Here is a 19,675-nt window from a genome sequence, read left to right as displayed (position 1 = left end):
GCATAGAAAAAACACAGGTCCCAGCAACACGGAGCCTCCCTGAGACTGTTCCACCAAGCCAAATCAGAAACCATCTGTGGCTGCTCTGGGAGGCAGGTGACCAGCAGCAGGCAGGGCCAGGAAAACCATATAAACACGGGCCCGAGGAAAAGACAGGCAGTCTGGCCCTGGGAGTTGCAAACAGAAGAGCTCCTGATATTGCTGCAGAGAATCTGGCTGATAATACAGCTACCTATGGAACAGCTTGCAAGATGCTGCTGACTTTCAGGGGAATATGGCCCATGGGTTAGGCTTAGGTTTGAACCCAGTTGAACTGATTTGTGTTATAGCCCAGGAGCTTATTTTTTACCTGCAGTTTGTTCTGGGAGTTTGGAGGCCCAATTAGTGCCCTACGGGCATGTGTTTGCCTTAAGCCCTGCTGGGGGCAGGCTCAAGGTGGGGCAGAAATGAGGAGCCAGTGAGCCTGGGGCAGGGCAGACTAGGCCCAAGGGAGGCTGGGACCCAGAAGGTAGGCCTGGTGCAGTGGGCCTAAGCTATAGGAACCAGCTTAGAGCGAAAAGGGGTTGAGGCTGGGAAGGTCAAGACCCAACAAGCCTATGTGGGTACCTGAAGAAATGTAATTAGCCAGCAAGCCAGTGAAGGAGACCAGAACATCAAAGCCTGATGGGCATATAAGGGGGAGAAGGGTGGACCAAGCCGTGGCTGAGTGACCACCAGGGGGCATCGCAGCCCCTCCTGCCTGAGTGCCCAGGGTGGTGGCCTACCGCTAATAAAGCTAGCTTTGTCTAAGGTTAAAGGAAATGTACCAAACACTCTTAAGAACAGAGCTTGGGAACAAATTTGTAAACTGGCTGGACACTAAAAACCAAGGACTTTGATATTAATTGTTATACACTATAATCTACCTGATCTCTACATGCTACAGGTGATGACTCCTCTCCCTTTTTGATAGGTCTTAATCTTCCAATAATCAAACTTTTCCTCTGCTAAGTGTTCATCTGATACACCTGGGAATTTCTCTCTCTTCTCCCCCCACCCAGCCAATTTCACAAGCTCTATCCACTGTTCTTAAAAATCACTGGTTTTTGCTTTCCTCCTCGACAGCTCGTCCAACTTGATGTCAGCTATGCAGTTGGCTCAATAAAAGATATCACCCTGAAAACTCCTTGCTTTGTGCACTAATCCTGGACCATCCTCCCTGTAACATCACCCTTGCACTAACTTTGGGTGGCACCCTTAAAAGGCTCCTACTGTGCCCCACTGGGGGAAACTGCTGTCTCCTACTACGTTTCTCAAGCTGTTCTGCTTGTTCTGGAGGCCTAGAAACTCGGTTTTAAAATGTGAAAAATAAAACAAACAAACCAACCTACCTCACTGTATGAAAGCAGGATCTGGGGGTAGGTTTAAAAGAAAATGACAGACTTAGAAGAGCTGTGGCAAAATCCTGGAAGTTGGCAACAGCAGATGGGAGGGGGGTCCTGGCCACCAGTGCGCTGTAGTGGGAAGAGATGGGGAGCTTCCTGTGCCTGGACAGCAAACTGCTTTGCTTTCATATTTCTTCCCATCCCTCTTCTAAAAATGCTGGAAAAATAATAATTAATCAATGATTAAGTGATAATTAATGATCAAGTGATTAGTCAGTTATTAATGAATAATCATTAATACACCCCCCAATCGTTAATAACTCCATTAATATTTAATTGTCAATAATTCAACTAATGCTTAGTTGCTGATTTGCCTAATGGTTGTTTATCCCTTTATTCATGATTACTTGTTAATAATTTAATTAAGCATTAACCATTGAGTAACTGTCGATCTAATAATTGCATGTTAATTATTTAACAATTAACTGCTAATGGTTTAACAAGTGATTATGTTTTAACCAGTTATTAATTCTTTCTAATTTAATTAACAACTGTTTGTCGATAATTATTTGCTCACGGTTGAGTATTGATAATTTTTGGTAACTGGTTATTAATGAGTAGTAGTCATTAATCATTGATAATGATTGATTAAGGAGTCATTGTCTCTCTTTTATGAAATCTTCAGAGCTGTCGCTGTGCTCCCGCTCTCTCCACCCTTTGCCCCTCAGCGAGACCTGGCGCTCTTCGCCAGGCCGCCCGGGCCGGGCTCCGCGCAGGCGCACAACCCATCTCTTCGTCCTTTCAGCCTCTTTGGCTGCTTTGGGCCCCCGTCGGTTGCTGACCGCATGCGCAAGCCGCGAACATGGCGACCGCTGTTGCGTTCCTGTATGCTGTGGGCCGTTACGGCCGACCTGTGTTGTCGCAACTCTGCTGCGTGTGGACCCCGATACTGCTGCCGGCCGCGGCCAATTTTACGGAGGCCCCCAAAACAAAAAGCCGGTTTGGAGGTGAGCCCCGGCTCCGGGCAGACGCTCCCACCCCCGCCTGTTCCGCCCGGTCCCTGAGTGGGGCAGGAGGCACGTGACCGGCCGGGGATTGCTCCGCGCCCCGGGGACAGGTGGGGGGCGAGAGGGAACGTTGGAAGTATTTTCCGTTAACGGCCCATGCGACCCCCACCCCGCCCCCCACAGGAAATGGCTGCTGACGGGGGGGGGGTCATCTTAGGCTGGATAGGGGTCTACACAGTGTCTGCCTCCACCGTCTGCTCGCCCCCTAGACACCTTTCTTTCCCCTCCTCCTTTCCCACTTGGCTGCAGACCCACTCCCGTTCAGAGTTTGTGCCCAGCACAGGGCTTGAAACACGGGAAGTAAGGGGACAGAGCCTGCGCCTCCTCCCTTGGCTCCAGTGTTGCCAGATGTGCAATAATGATCATTTAATGTATGATCGCTTCCACCCTCACAGGATGTAAAAGTGCTTAAAGTGTACAAAAGGGAATTGGAGGTGCACCAATAAATGTGTCAGATCGGCACCAATGTATAGAAAATTGATTGCATTGGAAATGGGCCTGAAGTGGTTGAGTTTGGCAAATAAATGTCCAGGCATGCGTATGCAGCCACAGCGCACAGGCAGTGAGGAACAGCCCAGCAGCATGGAGGGCTGCATCTAGCTGGTAAGTCTGTTGCAGGGAGGGGAGAAGGAAGGGGTGAGGGGGGGTGGGACAGATAAATGCTCCCTGTCATGAGGGAGGGACAGAGTGGGCTGGGGCAGGTGTTGCCCAGCCAGGGTAGGGCAGGAACAGGATGGTGCTGCGGCTCATCCAGGGACTGCAGGGTGAAGGGGGTGCCAGTGTGTCCCCAGGGGGCATGAGGTGAGGGGATCCATATGCCCCAGAGCTGCATTGGGGGGCTGGGGCCAGGGCTGTGCCAGTTTCTTCCAGACATGTGGGGGTTGCACTCAAAACTGTTCAGGGCGGGCGGCAGTGGCACTGGGAAGTGGCTGCAGCAAAATATGGGGTGGTTGAAGTTCCTTTCTCGTAACCCCACTCCCAGCACCACTGCCAGCCGCACTGGGAAGAGCACAGTACAGCCCCAGCCTCATCCTGCAGATGCAGCCCCTCTTGCCCCCCCCCCGCGCCAATCCGTGCAGCCCTGTCCCACCGTGCCCCAGTTCCTGCCTCATTGCAGTGGGCATTGATCCTTGCCCCCCATCCACCATAATAGACTTACCAGCTGTGAACAGCTGTATTGGAAATCAGATGGGTGTTGGCTGATATGCCTGCTTAAAAATCCGCTATGAGTATTGGTCCCCAAAATCTCTATTGATGCACCCCTAAAAAAAATGCAAAACTCTCTAAAACTTGATCAGAGATGATACCTTTTATTGGACCAACTAAGAAATTGCAAAAAAAAAAACTACCTTTTTTTGCAAGCTTTCAGGGAACGACGGAGAAAAGTCCCCTTAGGTAGAAAATAAATTTCATTTTGCACAGAGGAAGCTGAAGTTGGGTCCTGAGAGTTCCTTTTTGTGAGTTAGTTGTCCTTTGGTGTGCAGATAAGGCAGGATTTCTTCCCAGGTGGTGTCAGATGACATAACAGCAGGGACATGTAGAAATCTTTCTTTCTTGTTTAGCAGTGAAGTTTATAATTCCAAAATCAGCTAAAATACAGCATTTTCCATGTTTCAGGGATGTATTTGGTAGTCATATTGGTCTGGCCCGCTTTGCAAAGAAAAACTTGTCGAACTGTTTGAGTTGGCTTAATAAAAGATATCAGATTTACCCAAAGAACTGTGTCTGCATCTCCTTAGACCAACACAGCTACAACCTGTACCCCTGATGATTTGAGGCAGCTAATTGATGCAATATATGCAAAACCTAAGTCATTCTCAGGGAGTTTTAACTGACTTTGGGGCTTGTTGTCAGCACTTAGTTATGATTTCTTGCCTCAGAATGCTGCAACTTAGACCCAGTTCTCACTCACTGCTGAGTTACAGTGAACAATATAAAGTAAATAAGATGACAGCTTATTTGCATTTTTTCAGTGTGTGGTAGTTTTAAAGCAAATTGGAAGCTCAAAATTATCCTATGCAATAATTTAATATTAAAGACCTGACAATGCTGTTTGGCTCTGGGGGGGAGGCTTCAGGTTGCCTCATCCAGCAGTGAGTGGGGGAGTGACTTTCCTTGGCTCCGCAGCCTCCATGTCCCCATCGCATCTGAAGGCAAGGGTGTTTGGGACAGGCTTTTGAATACAGCACATCCCCTTCCTTCAAGTTATCGTTGTTCAAAAGTGTGGCCAAAGTCTGTCCCAGCCCTGCCCATTGGTCCAGCGTTGCCTGAACCATCAAGGGGCCACAACATTACTACAACCTCCTTATTTCTAGCTGTTGTTTGTGGTTAAATCCCTGACCAGTGCCTACTGTTTTTGCATGTGTCCTTCACTGTGCTGTAGGCAGTTCCACCCATTTCCTGGCTTTAATCTATGGAAACTGCTCCAGCCAAATTGCCAGTATCATTAGAAAAGCTGATTTCTTTCAGGTGCTGAATAATTGGTTTTGTCTCCAAATATTGAAGGCCAAAACTTCAGAAGAGCAATGACGGAATTCACATTCTAGTACCTCTGTTTTGTTAGGGTTGTGATGAAAGCATGGTTTGTGTCTCAAATAAGTATATTGCGCAATTATGCTGGAAGAAGAACTTTTGCAATGGCTTCTCTATTTGTCTTTGTTCTGATGTCAAGTAGCTTAACCATGGTAGTTTGATCTCATTAATCACTTTTTTGTCCCCACAAATTATTGTGCAACTTTAACAATTCCAGTAGTATATTTCAGGGAAGCCATGTTATGTGACTTCGGTACTGAAGCCTTTTTTTTTTTTCACATGGTCAATATACATTATCCATCACTGGTGAAATAACTTGTCTTCAACACTTATTTAATTCATTCAGAAAACTATCCAGGTTTTTGGTGTTTGAGCCTGCCCTATAACAGAAACACATAAGGAAGGAAAAAGCAAACATACTCACCTGCAAGGGTGGGGTGGGGTGGGGAGTCAACAAACACATGAATAAAGAGAATCCAGTTAATACAGTATACCCCAGAGTTCTTCATCAAAGGCTTTTAAAGTAATTAAGCTGTAATGTGATCAGAGAGAAGGTCCTCTCATGGACTGAAAGCTGGTTAAAAGGTAGGAAGCAATAAGGAGGATTAAGTAGTTACTTTTTCACAATGGAGGAAGATGGTAGGGTACTTCTAAGACCCTGTTCTGAAATATGTATTATTTCTCATAGTCATAAGTGATCTGGAAAACACAACAAAGACTTATGTTTGCAGTTAATACAAAATTATTCTTGTTAGTGAAATATAAAGGTGATGATGCAGAATTTCAGAAAGATTTCTCAAAACAGAATGCTCAGGTAATTAAGGGATGGATGACATTTGACATTGAACACAAAATAACTTGCATGGAGGAAAAAATAACAAAAACTATACAGAAACAGTAGTTAGTGCTGAATTATTTCTTGTCACTTGAGAGAGGTTGGAGGCATTCTGGATAGTTTTTTTTTTTAGAAGTCGTTGGTTTAATGTACAGTTGTGGTCAAAAAGGCCAATGGCTTATTAGGGATCCTTAGAAAAGGAACTGGAAACATCATTATTCCATTATATAAAGCTATTGTTCACCCACCTGTTGAATGCAGTATGCAGCACAAAACAACAGCAATAGGTACAGAGAAGAGCAACCAAATTGGGAATCTGGGATGGCTTCCATGTGAGAAGACTAAAAAGGCTAGGACTTTTCAGCTTAGAAAAGGATGATTGACTTGAGGTTTGATAGAAGTTTATAAAATAGTGAATAGTGTAGAAGTGACTAGAAAATCTGCAGTTAGCTTTGTCTTCTAATACAAGAACTAGAGCGCACCCAATGAAATTGTCACGATTTAAACAAAATGAAGTATCTATTGGTATCAGGAGCAGGCAAAATATGGCCTGCTGGCTGATTGGATCCACCCTGTGGATAGGTTCCTGCCAGTTGATTGTCTCCAGTTTGTGACTGCCCTCACAGCACTCTGTGCAGGCCTGAGCTCTGGCCAAGGCAGCCTGCACTGTGCTCCCACCCATGCTTGCCAGACAGCACCACCCCAGTCCCAGCTCCAGCCAGCGTGCAGCGCTTCCTGGTGGTGGGGCTGCTGCTGCCGCCTCCTACATACTGCTCAGCTCCCCCTGCTTCCACCAGCTCCTTCTCGTACCCCTGCTGTGCCGCTCTGGGAACCAAGTAATGTGGGGAAGCCGTGGAGGTGCATGCCAGGTAGTAGGTGCCAAGGTGGTGGGGGAGGCTGCAGCCAAGTGGCTCCTGCTCCAGTGCACAGGACTTCAGCTCCCTGCTGCTGTCCACCTGCTCTGCCCACCCAGAGCATTGAGTAGCCAGCCACCTGTGGGTGGCCAAATGTGTGGAAGGTGGCAGGGAGCTGGAGCCCCAGATGTTCTGGCAGGAGCTGCCCAGCTGCAGTTTCCCCCCCACCTGGCTTAACATCTACTGCTTGGCATACATCTGCACAGCTTCCCTGCATTACATGCTGCCCAGAGGGACAGGAGGAAGAGGAGCCACTGGAGGCAAGGGGATATGAGCTGCACCTGGGTAGCTGTGGCAGCAGCTCTGCAGGGAAGCTATAAATACAGGCCAGGGCCTAGGTGGAGCTGACTGACAGGTGTGGGGCTGTCCAGGGTGGGAGCAGGCGGGTCTTGGCCCCATGCAGAGCACTGCAGAGGCAGCCACAGGCTATATGCAGGGTGGGGACCATACTGCGCTGTCTGGCTGAGCTCTGCTGCATGCACCCCTTCCCTCCCCCTACTGCCAGCTGGCTTCTGGGACCTAGCACTCTGGCATACCCTCCCCATGCTCCCTGCCCCACACAAAAGTAAGATATTATTTTGAGCTGTTATGCAATCACTTCTATATACACTATTCAAAAAACACAAATCAAGACCAATATTTTTAAATAAAATTAAAATATAGTACATATTTGATTTTTAGTGTATGATTTGTTTTTATCTATAATTTCGTTAAAATTTTGTTAAACCTTCTAAAAGGTTCAGTGCATCCAATGCTTGACAGCTTGCTGAAACTCATTAAGGAGCTCTCCAGCTGAAATAATGGCCCACCCCTGCTGGTAACTAGCTTGAGGTGAACCATGGCTCAAGCTATGTGTAACTAACTTGAGGAGTTCGTGGCTACAGTACACAGTGGGGATCACTACCATAACTGGGGTCAAAAAGGGAATAGAAAAATATGTGTAGAATTGGACAACTAAACACAGCTGTCAGGGATGTGAACTTAGGCTTGGTACATCCCTAAACTGATGTTTGCTGGTAACTGGGAGGATGAGGTGGAATGGATCACCATAAATGTCCTGTTTCTCATACTCTTCTAAAGAAGTTGTTTTCAACCTTTGTAGCAGTAGTTTTCAAGGAACCCCTCAGAAAATGCCAGCTTTTAGCTTGCCCTAATTTTTTGACTATGGAAAATAATAGAGCAATTAACTCTTCTGTTGTAGAGAACTCAGAAAGACCACAACAGGGCAGAAATGTTTTGAACACTCTGGATTTGTGTTCAAAATCTCTGGGTTTATCTTGTGAATTATGTTTGCAAAGCCAACAGTACTCATGTTGCATGGCTCCCTGTGGCTCACTTGAAAGGATCTCAAAGCACCTCAGGTTGGTGTAGCATCCTGGTTGAGAATCACTGTTCTAAACCAGTCGTGCTCATCCTTGTGATGCTGTGAGCCAGATAAGGGGCCTTCCCAAGGGTCTGATCAGGCCCCACCCACTAGGGTCAGGCCCTGCGCCACCTTCCTCAGCCCCACATTGATGAATTGGGACCTCCACTACCTCCCTCAGCCATATTGGGACCCTGTGCAACCTTCCTCAGCCCTGTTCAGGGTATCATCATTTCTCAGGGCCTGTATCACTTCTTGGAGTCCTACCAGATTGGGGCCGTGTGCTGCAGGATCAGGCCCTGCACCATTTGCAGCTGGCCCCTGTGCCTGGATCTAGGAAGCTATCTGGCCTGTGGATTGCTTTATGGGTCTAGAAATTTTGCATCAGGAGAGCAGTGATTGCTGCCACTGCTTCCCCCACCACCAAATTTTCAGGCCTGTTGAGACCTCTGCAGGCCAGGTGGCATGGTTTCTTGGGTTGGATCTAGCCCATGGGCCAGGGTTTGAGTATCCCTGCTCTAAAATATCTGCTATTTGCCACTTGAAGACAGACTGCTGGGCTCAGTGGTTCTTTGGTCTGACCCAATATGCTGCTACTTGTGTTCTTACCTCAATATGTCTTACTTTTTTCAAAGTTGGAGGTTAGCCCTGAATTTCCTGGTTTTATAATGCTGGGTTTAGGGATTGTTGCAGCATCCTGTTTTGTCTTTTTCTCTTAAGTTACTTATGTGTACTTTCAACCTGAACTCAATCTTAATATAGTTTTCTGTCTGAGAATAGTATTAGTTTATGATTGGCAGTACAGCCCAGTATGATTTAAGATAAATAAAACCACCTATCTTTAGTGACATACAGCAGTAGAGAACATTTGTGGATCTTTTTACAACTTGTCCAAAGCTGTGGTAACTGGTTTCAGTATATGTTGCTTGCCTGTTCTTTGTCTTTGGTCTGATACTGACTCATTTAACTGTGATATTTCTACCTATATTGTCACTACTTGCTGTATAAAGTGTCATCCTGTTTGTAATAAATAGCTCCTGAAATTTTTCTTACACCTTGAGTGGTAATTCGTTTTGATTGCTGCTCTCTCTTGACTAAGGCTGAAGCAAAATAATTATTGAATGAGTATTTTATGATTTTTATAATTTTCTTTATTTCCAAAGCATTTGTTTTTGACTAAAATATTAAGAGACATCAAATGAGCATTCTGTGTAAATGCTACAAGCTTCATGTTCTCTTAGCCTCTTTTCTAGACTTCATATTTTAATTTCAATATATCTTATTTATTCTAATGGTTTTAATGTAGTTAAACCTTGCCCATATTTCCATATTTAATTTGAAACAGATTTAATGTTTATTATTTACTGTTTAAAATAAAAATCCAATCAAAATTGATTTTTTTAAAAATGGGGTTTTTTAAATCTACCCTGAATACATCAGCACGAATATATAACCTATGGAGTTTGGGACCAGTTCTGTGGAGCTGACTTCTACTAGTAGAAATTATATGGTTCAGAGTAAGTTCAACCTGTGACATGCATAGCTTTGTTGGAAAAATGCCCTAGAATGAGCACAGCATAATGGGCAAAGCTGTTCTTTCACCAGTGTAGTTTATTTCTCTTGGAAGCCTGGGAGAACAGCAGAAAGCACAGTTTGGCCATTAGAAGCTGCAACAGCTGAAGGAGCACTGCATCAGTTGTGTATATATATCCTGGTAAAATGTTCTAAGTATAAATGAGTGGTAGTTTTGAGACAAATAAGTAGGACACAGCTTCCTACTTGGAATTTTTGTCATGGCTCTCTACCTGTGATATTTCTAAGCTAGAAGAGGGAAAATATAAACCTTATATGATATGGCTTCCAGTAATGGGTGCAAAACAAAGGTTTGTCAAGTTACCTAGATGTCTATATGTAGACATTGATATCTTGATCCAAGGACTAAGGTATCTTTCATTTTGTAATATTATGTAAAATATATAAGTTACATGAGTGAATAGAGGGAAAAGCAGATGTCCTACTTGCCAATCAAACTCGGGATGTGTCAATTTGTCTGCAAGGAAATAGTGTCTTAGTGGGCAGTGGAAAAGATTAGTTTATCAGATACCCATTACAAGTAATGATGCCAAGTTGCAGGATCAAATTTAGTCCTGGCCAAGCAGATAGAATTTCCTTGACTTCATTAGAAGTGGCAGAAAGCAAGGCAGCATGGTATAGTAGGGACTAACTCATTCTGAGAGGCCTAAGCTATCGTAGGTAACAGCCTACTTCTGATGCTATGAACAGACTTGAAGAGAAAAACTCTTTGTTCATTGGAATTGTGGTGCTGAGGTTGTTTGTCTTGTTTTCACAGTGATAGAGCTGATAAACTTCAATGAACAGAATTTCACTTGCTTTGCTAGTTTACTCTCCAAAACCATATTCTTGCCCCCCTCCCCCTCCCCCACAGATCTGGGGGCACACGCCTCTTCTTCCCCCCTCCCCCCACCCCTCCAGTGTCCTTCTGAGGTGTGCACAGCAGCAGGAGCTGCCCTCCCCACCCCACAGCCCCTGGACAATCCACGGTTCCATCCCACACCCAGCCTCTGACCCTGTCGCACTCATTGCAGGGACCTCAGCATACCCCCCAACACCCCTTCCGTCCCTCCTCCCCGTCCACCACAACAGACTTACCAGCTGCAACCACTGTATCAGAAATTGGATTGGTATTGGCCGATATGCCTCCTTAAAAATCAGCTATCAGTATCAGCCCCTAGAATATCTATTGGTGCACCCCTAATTCTCAACACTGGCAGGGAGGTGAGTGATATCCACCCTTCTCCTGCCCACCCACCCCAAGTCCTAATTTGAAAGGCTAGGGTTCTCCCTGGCTTCCATTAACTGTAACAGGTAATTCTGCAGATTGCCTTTATCTGTTAATTTTACTGTTGTTATGATGCCATGCCATGAATATATAAGGGTTTTTTAGCAAGTTTAATAGTAAATTATTTTGCCTTGTAGGTACACACTTGAGAAGATCTGGAGTACCACGGTACAGTAGACGGGTAAGAAACGAAAGTGTTTGCAAACATCTTACCCCAAGACAGGTTTTACTTTTAATGTTTTACAGTGTTTCAGAAATTTATTAAAAGAAGAATACATTTCTCTGAAAATAAAGCCAATAAAACAACTGAATATGTCCACGTTCCAGAATCAATCATTCATTTTAATCTTTCTCAAACTTTTCAATTATCTGATGTAAGCTATTGATAGGCACTCATTTTCAGCAGTAAGAATTTCTGCGAAATTCCTATGGGTAAATAAAAGGCCTGGGGGATGGAATGTATATGTATTCCAGTCCCCACATGGGAGAACTACACAGGTAAGCTTTCTAGACAGGGGACACTACAAGACTGCTTCTTGGGTCACCTCCAAGTTTTGGGGAGCTCATTAATTGACAGCCTAGCCTCTACCCTGCCTGGGAATACCAATAGGTATTCAATATACAGTATTCAGTAGGCAGTTCTGCAGCTAGAAGCATGGGGAACCGGAGCCAGGAAGAGCCTCCCTGAATCTGGCTCCCAGCCTGCCAGCTTTTAAGTTATCATGTTTAGTCCCTCTGAACTGCACACAAGTGTTGAAAAGCCAGAGGTGTGGGCAAGCAGAGGCTTTCCCTGGCCCCACTTTTCTTTTGGCACAAACATCACTTCTGTCCTTGTCAATAATCAATCATGCACCCTTAAAAGTACAAAAAATAGTAGTATTGTAATTGTGTTGAGGCCAAGCACTGCAAACACAGGTTACACTTCAGAGAAATCCAAAATGTTACTGTGGCCTTGACTTTGAGTTCCCTTGGTTTGTGACCAATATCTGTCATAGTTTCATAGTAGTTAGGGGCTGGAAGGGACCTTACAGATCATTGAGTCCAGTCCCAAAGGTAACTAAAATATCTGTCATGGCTTCTCTGAACTTTGACTCCCCCTCTTTTCTGGGAATTTCCTATAAGGTGTTGTGATTCAGGAAAGTCGTACATGATCACTAAGTAAGAAACACAGAGCATGTTGCCATGAATTATTTTTAATAATCTGAAGGTTTATAGTAGTTGCCTTGTGTGCTTTGTATGTGTATTTATTTGCACTAAACAGTAATTTTTAATGATCTACCAAAGCAGTTTGATGGGCTTCATCCCTTTTTTTCTTATCTTAGATTTACATAGTAAGTTCTTTGGGGAAGAGACCAGCTTCTTTTTGTGTAGCGACTGCATTCATGGGGCCATGATCAAATTATTGGAATTCTTCCATCAATCAGCAATATATAACAAATTTTAAATATCTTGGGTCAACCACTTTGGGTATATGAGGATCTGAAAGAAAGTTGTTTAGTGAGCTTCTGTCTTGCATTCAGAACCACAATTTTAAAGTTCCTTTCGTGATGGTTTGCTTTGCCTTTGTTTTGTTTATTTGATGGAGGAGGGGTTATCTAACCTACTCAGATACTTTTGGAAATCCTGAGAGGCATTTTTTGGCACCTATATACTCTTGTAACTTTGGTGCTTAAAGCTCACACTACACACTTCTAATAAAAGTCTTTTCACAGACTTCTAATAAAACCATGAATGAATAGAGTTTCTGTTTCTCATATTTCTAAAATAAAATAAAAGCAAGGGGAAAGAGGAAAGGCGTTTAGGCCATTTTCATATGCCTTAAGGCAAAAAAAAAGGTGGTCTTTGAATGTTTCATTTAAACTTCAAAGCAATATGAAAAAAGAAATGTAACATACAGGCTGCTTGCAGATGTAAAAAAACCAAACCACTTTAAATTTGGCACATTCCCATGCTGAGCCCAGCTCATGCCCAAAAGAGGCAATGTATTAGTTCAACATTGTATAGTTCACGTGCTTTAGTGGGGCTTTTTTGGCACTTATCTAATAGCTGATTGAATCCGCTTTAGCTAAAAGTGCCAAAAAACTCCTCTAAAGCACTTGATCTATACAGATGCTGTGGTGTTGGATCAAAGTAATGTGCTGCTTCTTCTGGTAAAGTGTTTTTTTGGGGGGGTTGGGGGGAGTTCACATCTGCAAGTGGCCAGAATGTTTTTGTAAGTATTTGAGTGACCCCATCCTTCAATTTTGTTTGCAAGTTTTGTGGATTCCCCTCCTCCTCTTCCTCTTCCCCTACCCCATACATACCTAAGTATGGATGCAGCTTGTATGTGGACAAATGTTTTACTACAGCAATCTTGCACACTGTTTAGTTAAAATGATTTAATCTTAAACATTTATTACTAACATTTTTTTTTTTTTAAACTAAACACTGACTTTGAGCACAGAGGTTGTTACCCATGTTAGTGTGAAGTCAAGCATCAGGTAAGGCAGTGTGACACCTTAGAAAACAACTGGTTAAGAGAGCCATGACATTTCATGGCAACAAATTACTTTGTCAGATGCGACCTCAAGGTATTCCTTGAAGTTACTGGCTTTATCTCTCAAACCAAACCACCTTCATCTAACTTTTATCACTTCTAACTGTGGTTTAGTTTGGGATTCCTAGAACAAAAAAAATGCCTGTTGATCAAGATTGGAGCAACGTTTACCCAACTGCAGCAGCATTTAAGCCTTCTGCAGTTCCACTTCCCATTCGAATGGGCTACCCAACGAGGAGAGGAGCACCTCTATCAAAAGAGGGCAACTTGGAACTTATAAAGGTAGGAATTTATTCATTTTAGTTAATCTTGAAAATCAAGTCACAAAAGTAAATGTTTGGTGGTATGGGTAGATATTTACTGTTAAATATATGAGAAAAAGGTGAACATAATTCATTCTAACATAGCCTTGCACCAAAGTAGAAATATAAATGAAGCCAATCAGATTTGTTTTGTTCATCTTTGTAAAAGGCTTGCATAGTGTATTGTTGTTTAATTAAACTTACATTAGATCAAAGGTAGGAAAAGACACTTGCATAATAATCCTCTCTCTTGATTCTCTGATTAGTTTTTTTATGCATGAAAGAAGTATTGAAAATGTGATTGGATTTTGTATGAGCAAGTTACTGCCTGGTCAAGGTAGAGTCCACACATATCAATTTACAACTAAAATATTTTTTCAGATTCCCAATTTTTTGCATCTTACTCCTGGTGCAGTTAAGAAACACTGTGCAGCTCTTAAAGGTGAGTTCTTCTGCATTTTCTTTCATTTTCCTTCTTTTCTTTGCATTTTCTTGCCTCCTTGTCTTAAGATAGAGGTTGGCAACATTTTGCCTCCCAGACCAAAGCTTGCAACCTCACTCCCTGCCACGAGCTCCTTTCCATCCCCAAGAGAATTTGAGGTGCCTGCATCATCATTGCAAATATCTGCCCCTCTGCAATGAGAGTATGGGAAGTGCTGGTAAGAAAGAGCTTTAGGGAGGGCTGAATAAGAGTGCTGTGGAGGGGGCATGCACCTTGGTGCAGCTCCATACCACCTGATTTCACATGCCAGATCTCGCCTGGGGTTGTATATTGCCAACCCCTGAGATGCTCCATTCCACAATGCAGTAAGAAAATGACCCACATCTAAAGCTGGAATTTATCAGACTTCGTTGTCAGTATTGTCCAGTATCCTATTCTGTGGTATCATTGTTTCTTATTGCATTCAGTTTCATAAGTCTGCATATTCACTTTTTTCCCCCTCTAAGGAAGTTGGGGTTAGCTCAGATGACTGGCTGTAGGCAGATTTTGCTTGTGTTGGCTAGCAAGACTTTTTCTGTTAGGTCTAGGTAATGTTGGGAAATGAATGAATCCAGTGTCTTAATAAGAATGGGGCTTGGATGGAACTCAGTGATAAGACTAGGCCTGGTTTACACAGCTTTCTTTGACTGGTATATCTGTGTCAGTTAGCTGCAGTTTATTCACTGCAACTATATCGGTACAACCCCCATAATGAACACAGTTTTCATAGATTTTCATAGACTTTAGGGCTGGAAGGGACCTCGGAAGATCTTCGAGTCCAGCCCCTCGCCCAAAGGACAGGAAGTCAGCGAGGGTCATAGGATCCCAGCAAGATAAGCATCCAATTTGCTCTTAAAGGTGTTAAGTGTAGGTGCTTGAACCACCTCCAATGGCAGGCTGTTCCAGACCTCATGTCAAGCCTGAAACAGTCTTGTAGTAGTTTATGACCGTTCAACGTCGTCATCCCTTGGGGCGCTCTGGTGAACAAATGTTCCCCCAGATACTGGTAGTCACCCCTGATAAACTTATAGGTGGCCATCAGGTCACCCCTGAGCCTGTCATCATAAGGTCTGCTTTCCTGATCTCTGATCATGCGCGTGGCTCTTCTCTGGACTCTCTCAAGCTTCTCCACATCCTGTTTGAATTGTGGAGCCCAAAACTGGATGCAATACTCTAGCTGCGGTCTCACCAAGGCCGACTACAGGGGGAGGAGGACATCCTGGGATTTGATGCAAGCCAACGTTTTGGTCGCTTTACTAGCCACAGTATCATGTTGCAGGCTCATGTTCATCTTGTGGTCAATGATAACCCCCAAGTCTCTTTCTTCCGTAGTGCTAGCCAGCGTAGCACTGCCAAACCTATAAGGATGCTGCAGGTTTTTTTCCCCCAAGGTGGAGAACCCTGCATTTTTCAGTGTTAAACACCATCAGGTTCTCGTCCCATTTGCTGAGCCTATCCAGGTCAGCCTGGATCACCGGCCTCTCTTCTGGCATGGATGCTTTGCCCCAAAGTTTGGTGTTATCAGTGAACTTGGCCAGTCCGCTCCTGACTCCAATGTCCATATCATTAATGAACAATATGGGTCCAGGGAGAGAGCCTTGGGGGACCCCACTGGTCACAGGACACCATGATGAGTGACTTCCATCAATTACTACCCTCTGGGTCCAACCACGGAGCGAATTTCCCAGCCGGCGGATCATGATGGACCCAAGGCCACAATTGGCCAGTTTTGCCAAGAGGTGATCATGGGATACCAGATCAAAGGCTTTTTTGAAGTCAAGATATATGACTTCAATCTCGTCTTCCTTGTCCAGGTGATAGATCGCCTGGTCATAGAAGGAAATGAGATTGGTCAAGCAAGATCTACCTGCAACAAACCTGTGCTGGCTATCCCTTAGGATGTTGGTGTCGGCCAGTCCATTAAAGATGGCCTCTTTAATAAACTTTTCTAAGACCTTCCCTGGGATAGAAGTCAGGCTGATGGGCCTATAGTTAGCTAGATCCACTTTTGTCCCTTTCTTGAAGATAGGCACCACATTGGCCTTCTTCCAGTCTTCAGGCACTACACGAGAGCGCCAGGAGCTTTCAAAGATCCGTGCCAGGGGCTGGGCTATGATGCTCGCCAGTTCCTTGAGTACCCTGGGGTTTTACTGTGAGATGTTCTTAGTTTCCTTTCCATGCAGGTATAAGCATGTTTATGTCAGTATAACTCAAGTTGCACTGTGGAATATTCTCCTTTATACCAACATTAGTAGAAGAGTAAAGTTAATCTGTGTGCATTGAGGCCTGGAAGAACAGAGGAAAATTGAATAAGTACCCCAATTGAAAGTGTATCTTGTGCAGGTTAGTTCTCTTAGATACTACTGTATGTTCCTCCTTGGTACCCAGGTTGTGGCTGAGGTCAAAACCAGTTCTGTATCTGTACTCAAGAAGCTCAGTCTCCTCCCTTCCACGAGGATTCTATCCTAGTTATCTGTCTTTTCCGCCTCAGTAATTATCACTATAATGTGCTCTTTTTGGTACTTCATTCTGCAGTGGTTTGGAATATAAAGCTAATGTAGAACGTAGCAACCCACCGAACTGGTGGAGTTCCATGCTAGGGTACATGTGTAATATTTTTCTTCCCTCCCCAGGCCATGGCTTGCAACCTGGCCTTCTGCTGTCCAATCCCTTATTCCACCCAAGGCCAGGTTCAACTTCTTCGTGGGTTGTAGGTTGCTAACCCTTGCTTTAAAGGTTAACTTTTTTGGGAAAGATATAGAGTTAGAGTTCTTCAGTAGATAACAAAGCTAATATTTAAGGAAGAGGAAGGGAAAGGGGGAGGAAGGAAGTTATTGGTGTGATCCTGTAATGGCTTTGATAGTTTTCAGTATTTATTCTATATGGTTTCTGCTTAACTACACAAAACAATTCCTTTAAGAGGTAAATACAGATATATGATGGTACTGTCCTGTTGTCACCTGAACGTCAATAATATTGCTTGAATCAAACTTGTTGGTTTTTGTTTCTTCAGATTTCTGCACTGAATGGCCAACTGCATTGGACAGTGATGAGAAATGTGAGCAGCATTTTCCTGTTGAAACTGACACAGTGGATTATGTTTCAGCAGGGCCATCTATTCGTAATCCCAAAGCAAGAGTGGTGACCTTAAGAGTAAGTAGTACGTAGACCTTACTAACAAGGAGTCATTTTCTCTTAGTATTGTTGAGGAAAAAAGCTTGATTTAAAGGGACATATGTAGAGTGTTACTGTTCATCTTCAAGTGAAAGGCAATGGAAGACCTGAAATGTCATGCTTTCTGGCAGTATTTAAAGTAGAGAGGTAAAGTTATCAGCTGCACAACTTATAACTGCAGGCATTCAGTTCAGTAACTGAAGAAAACCAAGTTTTTTCTTGTGTCATGGTATGCCTGTCCTATAATTTCCCTGGTTAGCATCTCAAGCATTTTAGGACCAATATTCATGTATCTTCTGGGATGCCCTTATTGTTTTTGCATTTTTCATTTACTGTAAGTAAGGACCAACTGAAATCAGGTTTTTGTGAAATCCAGCATTGCCCACAAAAAGCATGAAATCCACTCAGACTGCCATTGAGTTGGCTGCTGTGCCCCTCACTACTGATTGGCTGTGAAGACTACCTGTCATGTTGCCCTACCCCTCTCTACCAATCAGCGGTGAGGTGCAGGGCCGCATGACGAGCAGCCAGTCAGCAGTGAGGTGTGGGGCTGCATGACAGGCAGTCTTCACAGCCAATTAGTGGAGAGGGGTGGGGCCACCAGCTCCCCACAGTTGATCAGAGCCACACTCTGCCTGTGAATGGCTGCTGGGCCCTGTATTCTGCCCACAAAATTGGCAGGCAGCCACTTCAAATTCAGTTGGCCCTTAATTATAAGACTTAAAATGAGAACTAATATATTCTCTGGCCTTAGAGGTCTTCCTTAATAGCATTAAAATAGTAGCTTCCTCAGGCTAGCAACATTGCTCATTTTTTAATTAGTTAGAACGTGATAGTGGCAGAGCTTGAATTGGAACTCTGCCTGAGAACAGAAATCCAGACTAGGAGTTTAATGGTGACTAAAGGTATTGTTCTTGGCCTTAAAGGCGATCTGTAAAAGTCAAAGGGGTGTTCAAAGACAGATCTGTGACAATATTCTAATTTTACCTGACATTTACTCTGCAAATAGCAAGAATATCAAGTTTTGTTATACCTAGCAGGGCTACGAATTCCTTGGTGACCTAGAACACTGAGGAGGTAATTGACTTGGTGATTCAAACACTACCCTTTATATTCAGGAGTTCACAGGACAAAAAGTTTTTATGTTTTCTGAGAAAAAACACAGAAAGCAGATCCTTCTTGTGGGGATGTTTGGATATTGAGAGCCTACTTGGAGTCTGGTTGGGGAAAAAACACCATGCCTTTTTAAACTTTTTCCTACTATTTTGATTTGTGTATAAGTATCTTAGTCTTAAGTGATATGCGTATCTCAAGGGCCCTAATACAGTTTTAATTTTAGTAATATGACAAGATACACATCCATTTGGGTGTAGTTGCAAGTGCATGTGTAAACTAGATGCAAAAATAATAAATGTTGTAGTTAGCTAACAAAAGGAGCATTACTAACCCAGAAAATAAAGAGTCGGACTTAAAAAATATACAACTATTTAATAGTTTTTGGGATTCAAATAATCTTAACTCTCCCTTCAGTGACAACGGGCAAAAACCGTACAGTTGTGATTAAGACACTGTTTTGTTTCATATCCCACCGAAGGGTAAAAACTGTTTGAACTTCATATGTGAATACTTAACAAACACAGGCAATGTTACCATGTGATATTTTTACTGATTGGTTGGCATGTAATATTTACCTCAAGTATTAGTCAGTTAATTTTTTTTAAGGCAGAGTTACCAGTAAACAGAATCAGTACAGAGCATAGTTGCAATACGGCTAGTGGTACTAGCCATATTGGGGCTCTCTCGTGCCACTGACTCATTACAAATTACTGTACTTTCTCTTATACCACATCCATCTTTCTCTCCATAATCAGCCTTCCAGAGTTGCGTATGAAGTGGAGAGGTTGATTTCTTTGCTGGAAGAGACGTGGGGTGCAACATTGCAAATAGACACTGACTCGTGGCTCCCAACATGGCTCTCATTTCCCACTACAGCTGCATACAGCGGGGGCAGAATCCAGTGATAACCCTCTTTAACAGTTGCTGGTGACGCAGTAGCTTTTGGCTACAGAACTAATGTCCTAACTGAGGGTGAGCAACCTGCTGCATGCAGTCTGTAGGTGAGGTTTGTGATATAGAAATAACCAGGGCTGTCCCTGCTGGGGGCACACTGGGGTGACTGCCCCGGGCCTTATGGAGCCAGGCAGAGTGGCTGCAGAGACTTTGCGTTGCTGCTGGCTTCGGTGCGCA

At 43.8% G+C, this 19,675-nt stretch overlaps 1 protein-coding gene across 1 annotated transcript in view; it reads left to right on the top strand.

Moving 5' to 3' along the window:
* The first annotated feature begins 2,211 nt into the window (after window positions 1–2,211).
* Window positions 2,212–19,675, top strand: part of MRPS35 (mitochondrial ribosomal protein S35) — a 49,339-nt gene continuing 31,875 nt past the window's right edge. Inside the window, exons 1-5 of the mRNA XM_019544250.1 lie at window positions 2,212–2,371; window positions 11,073–11,116; window positions 13,586–13,753; window positions 14,155–14,215; window positions 17,268–17,407. Of these exons, the coding sequence (XP_019399795.1) occupies window positions 2,227–2,371; window positions 11,073–11,116; window positions 13,586–13,753; window positions 14,155–14,215; window positions 17,268–17,407 (558 nt within the window). The 5' untranslated portion in view covers window positions 2,212–2,226. The remainder of the gene's footprint in view (window positions 2,372–11,072; window positions 11,117–13,585; window positions 13,754–14,154; window positions 14,216–17,267; window positions 17,408–19,675) is intronic.

This window comes from Crocodylus porosus, unplaced genomic scaffold, assembly GCF_001723895.1.
Source record: "Crocodylus porosus isolate Cpor-Errol unplaced genomic scaffold, CroPor_comp1, whole genome shotgun sequence".
NCBI lineage: Eukaryota > Metazoa > Chordata > Crocodylia > Crocodylidae > Crocodylus > Crocodylus porosus.
The sequence above is the reverse complement of the archived record's forward strand: the minus strand, read 5'-3'. Positions and strand labels throughout refer to the sequence as shown.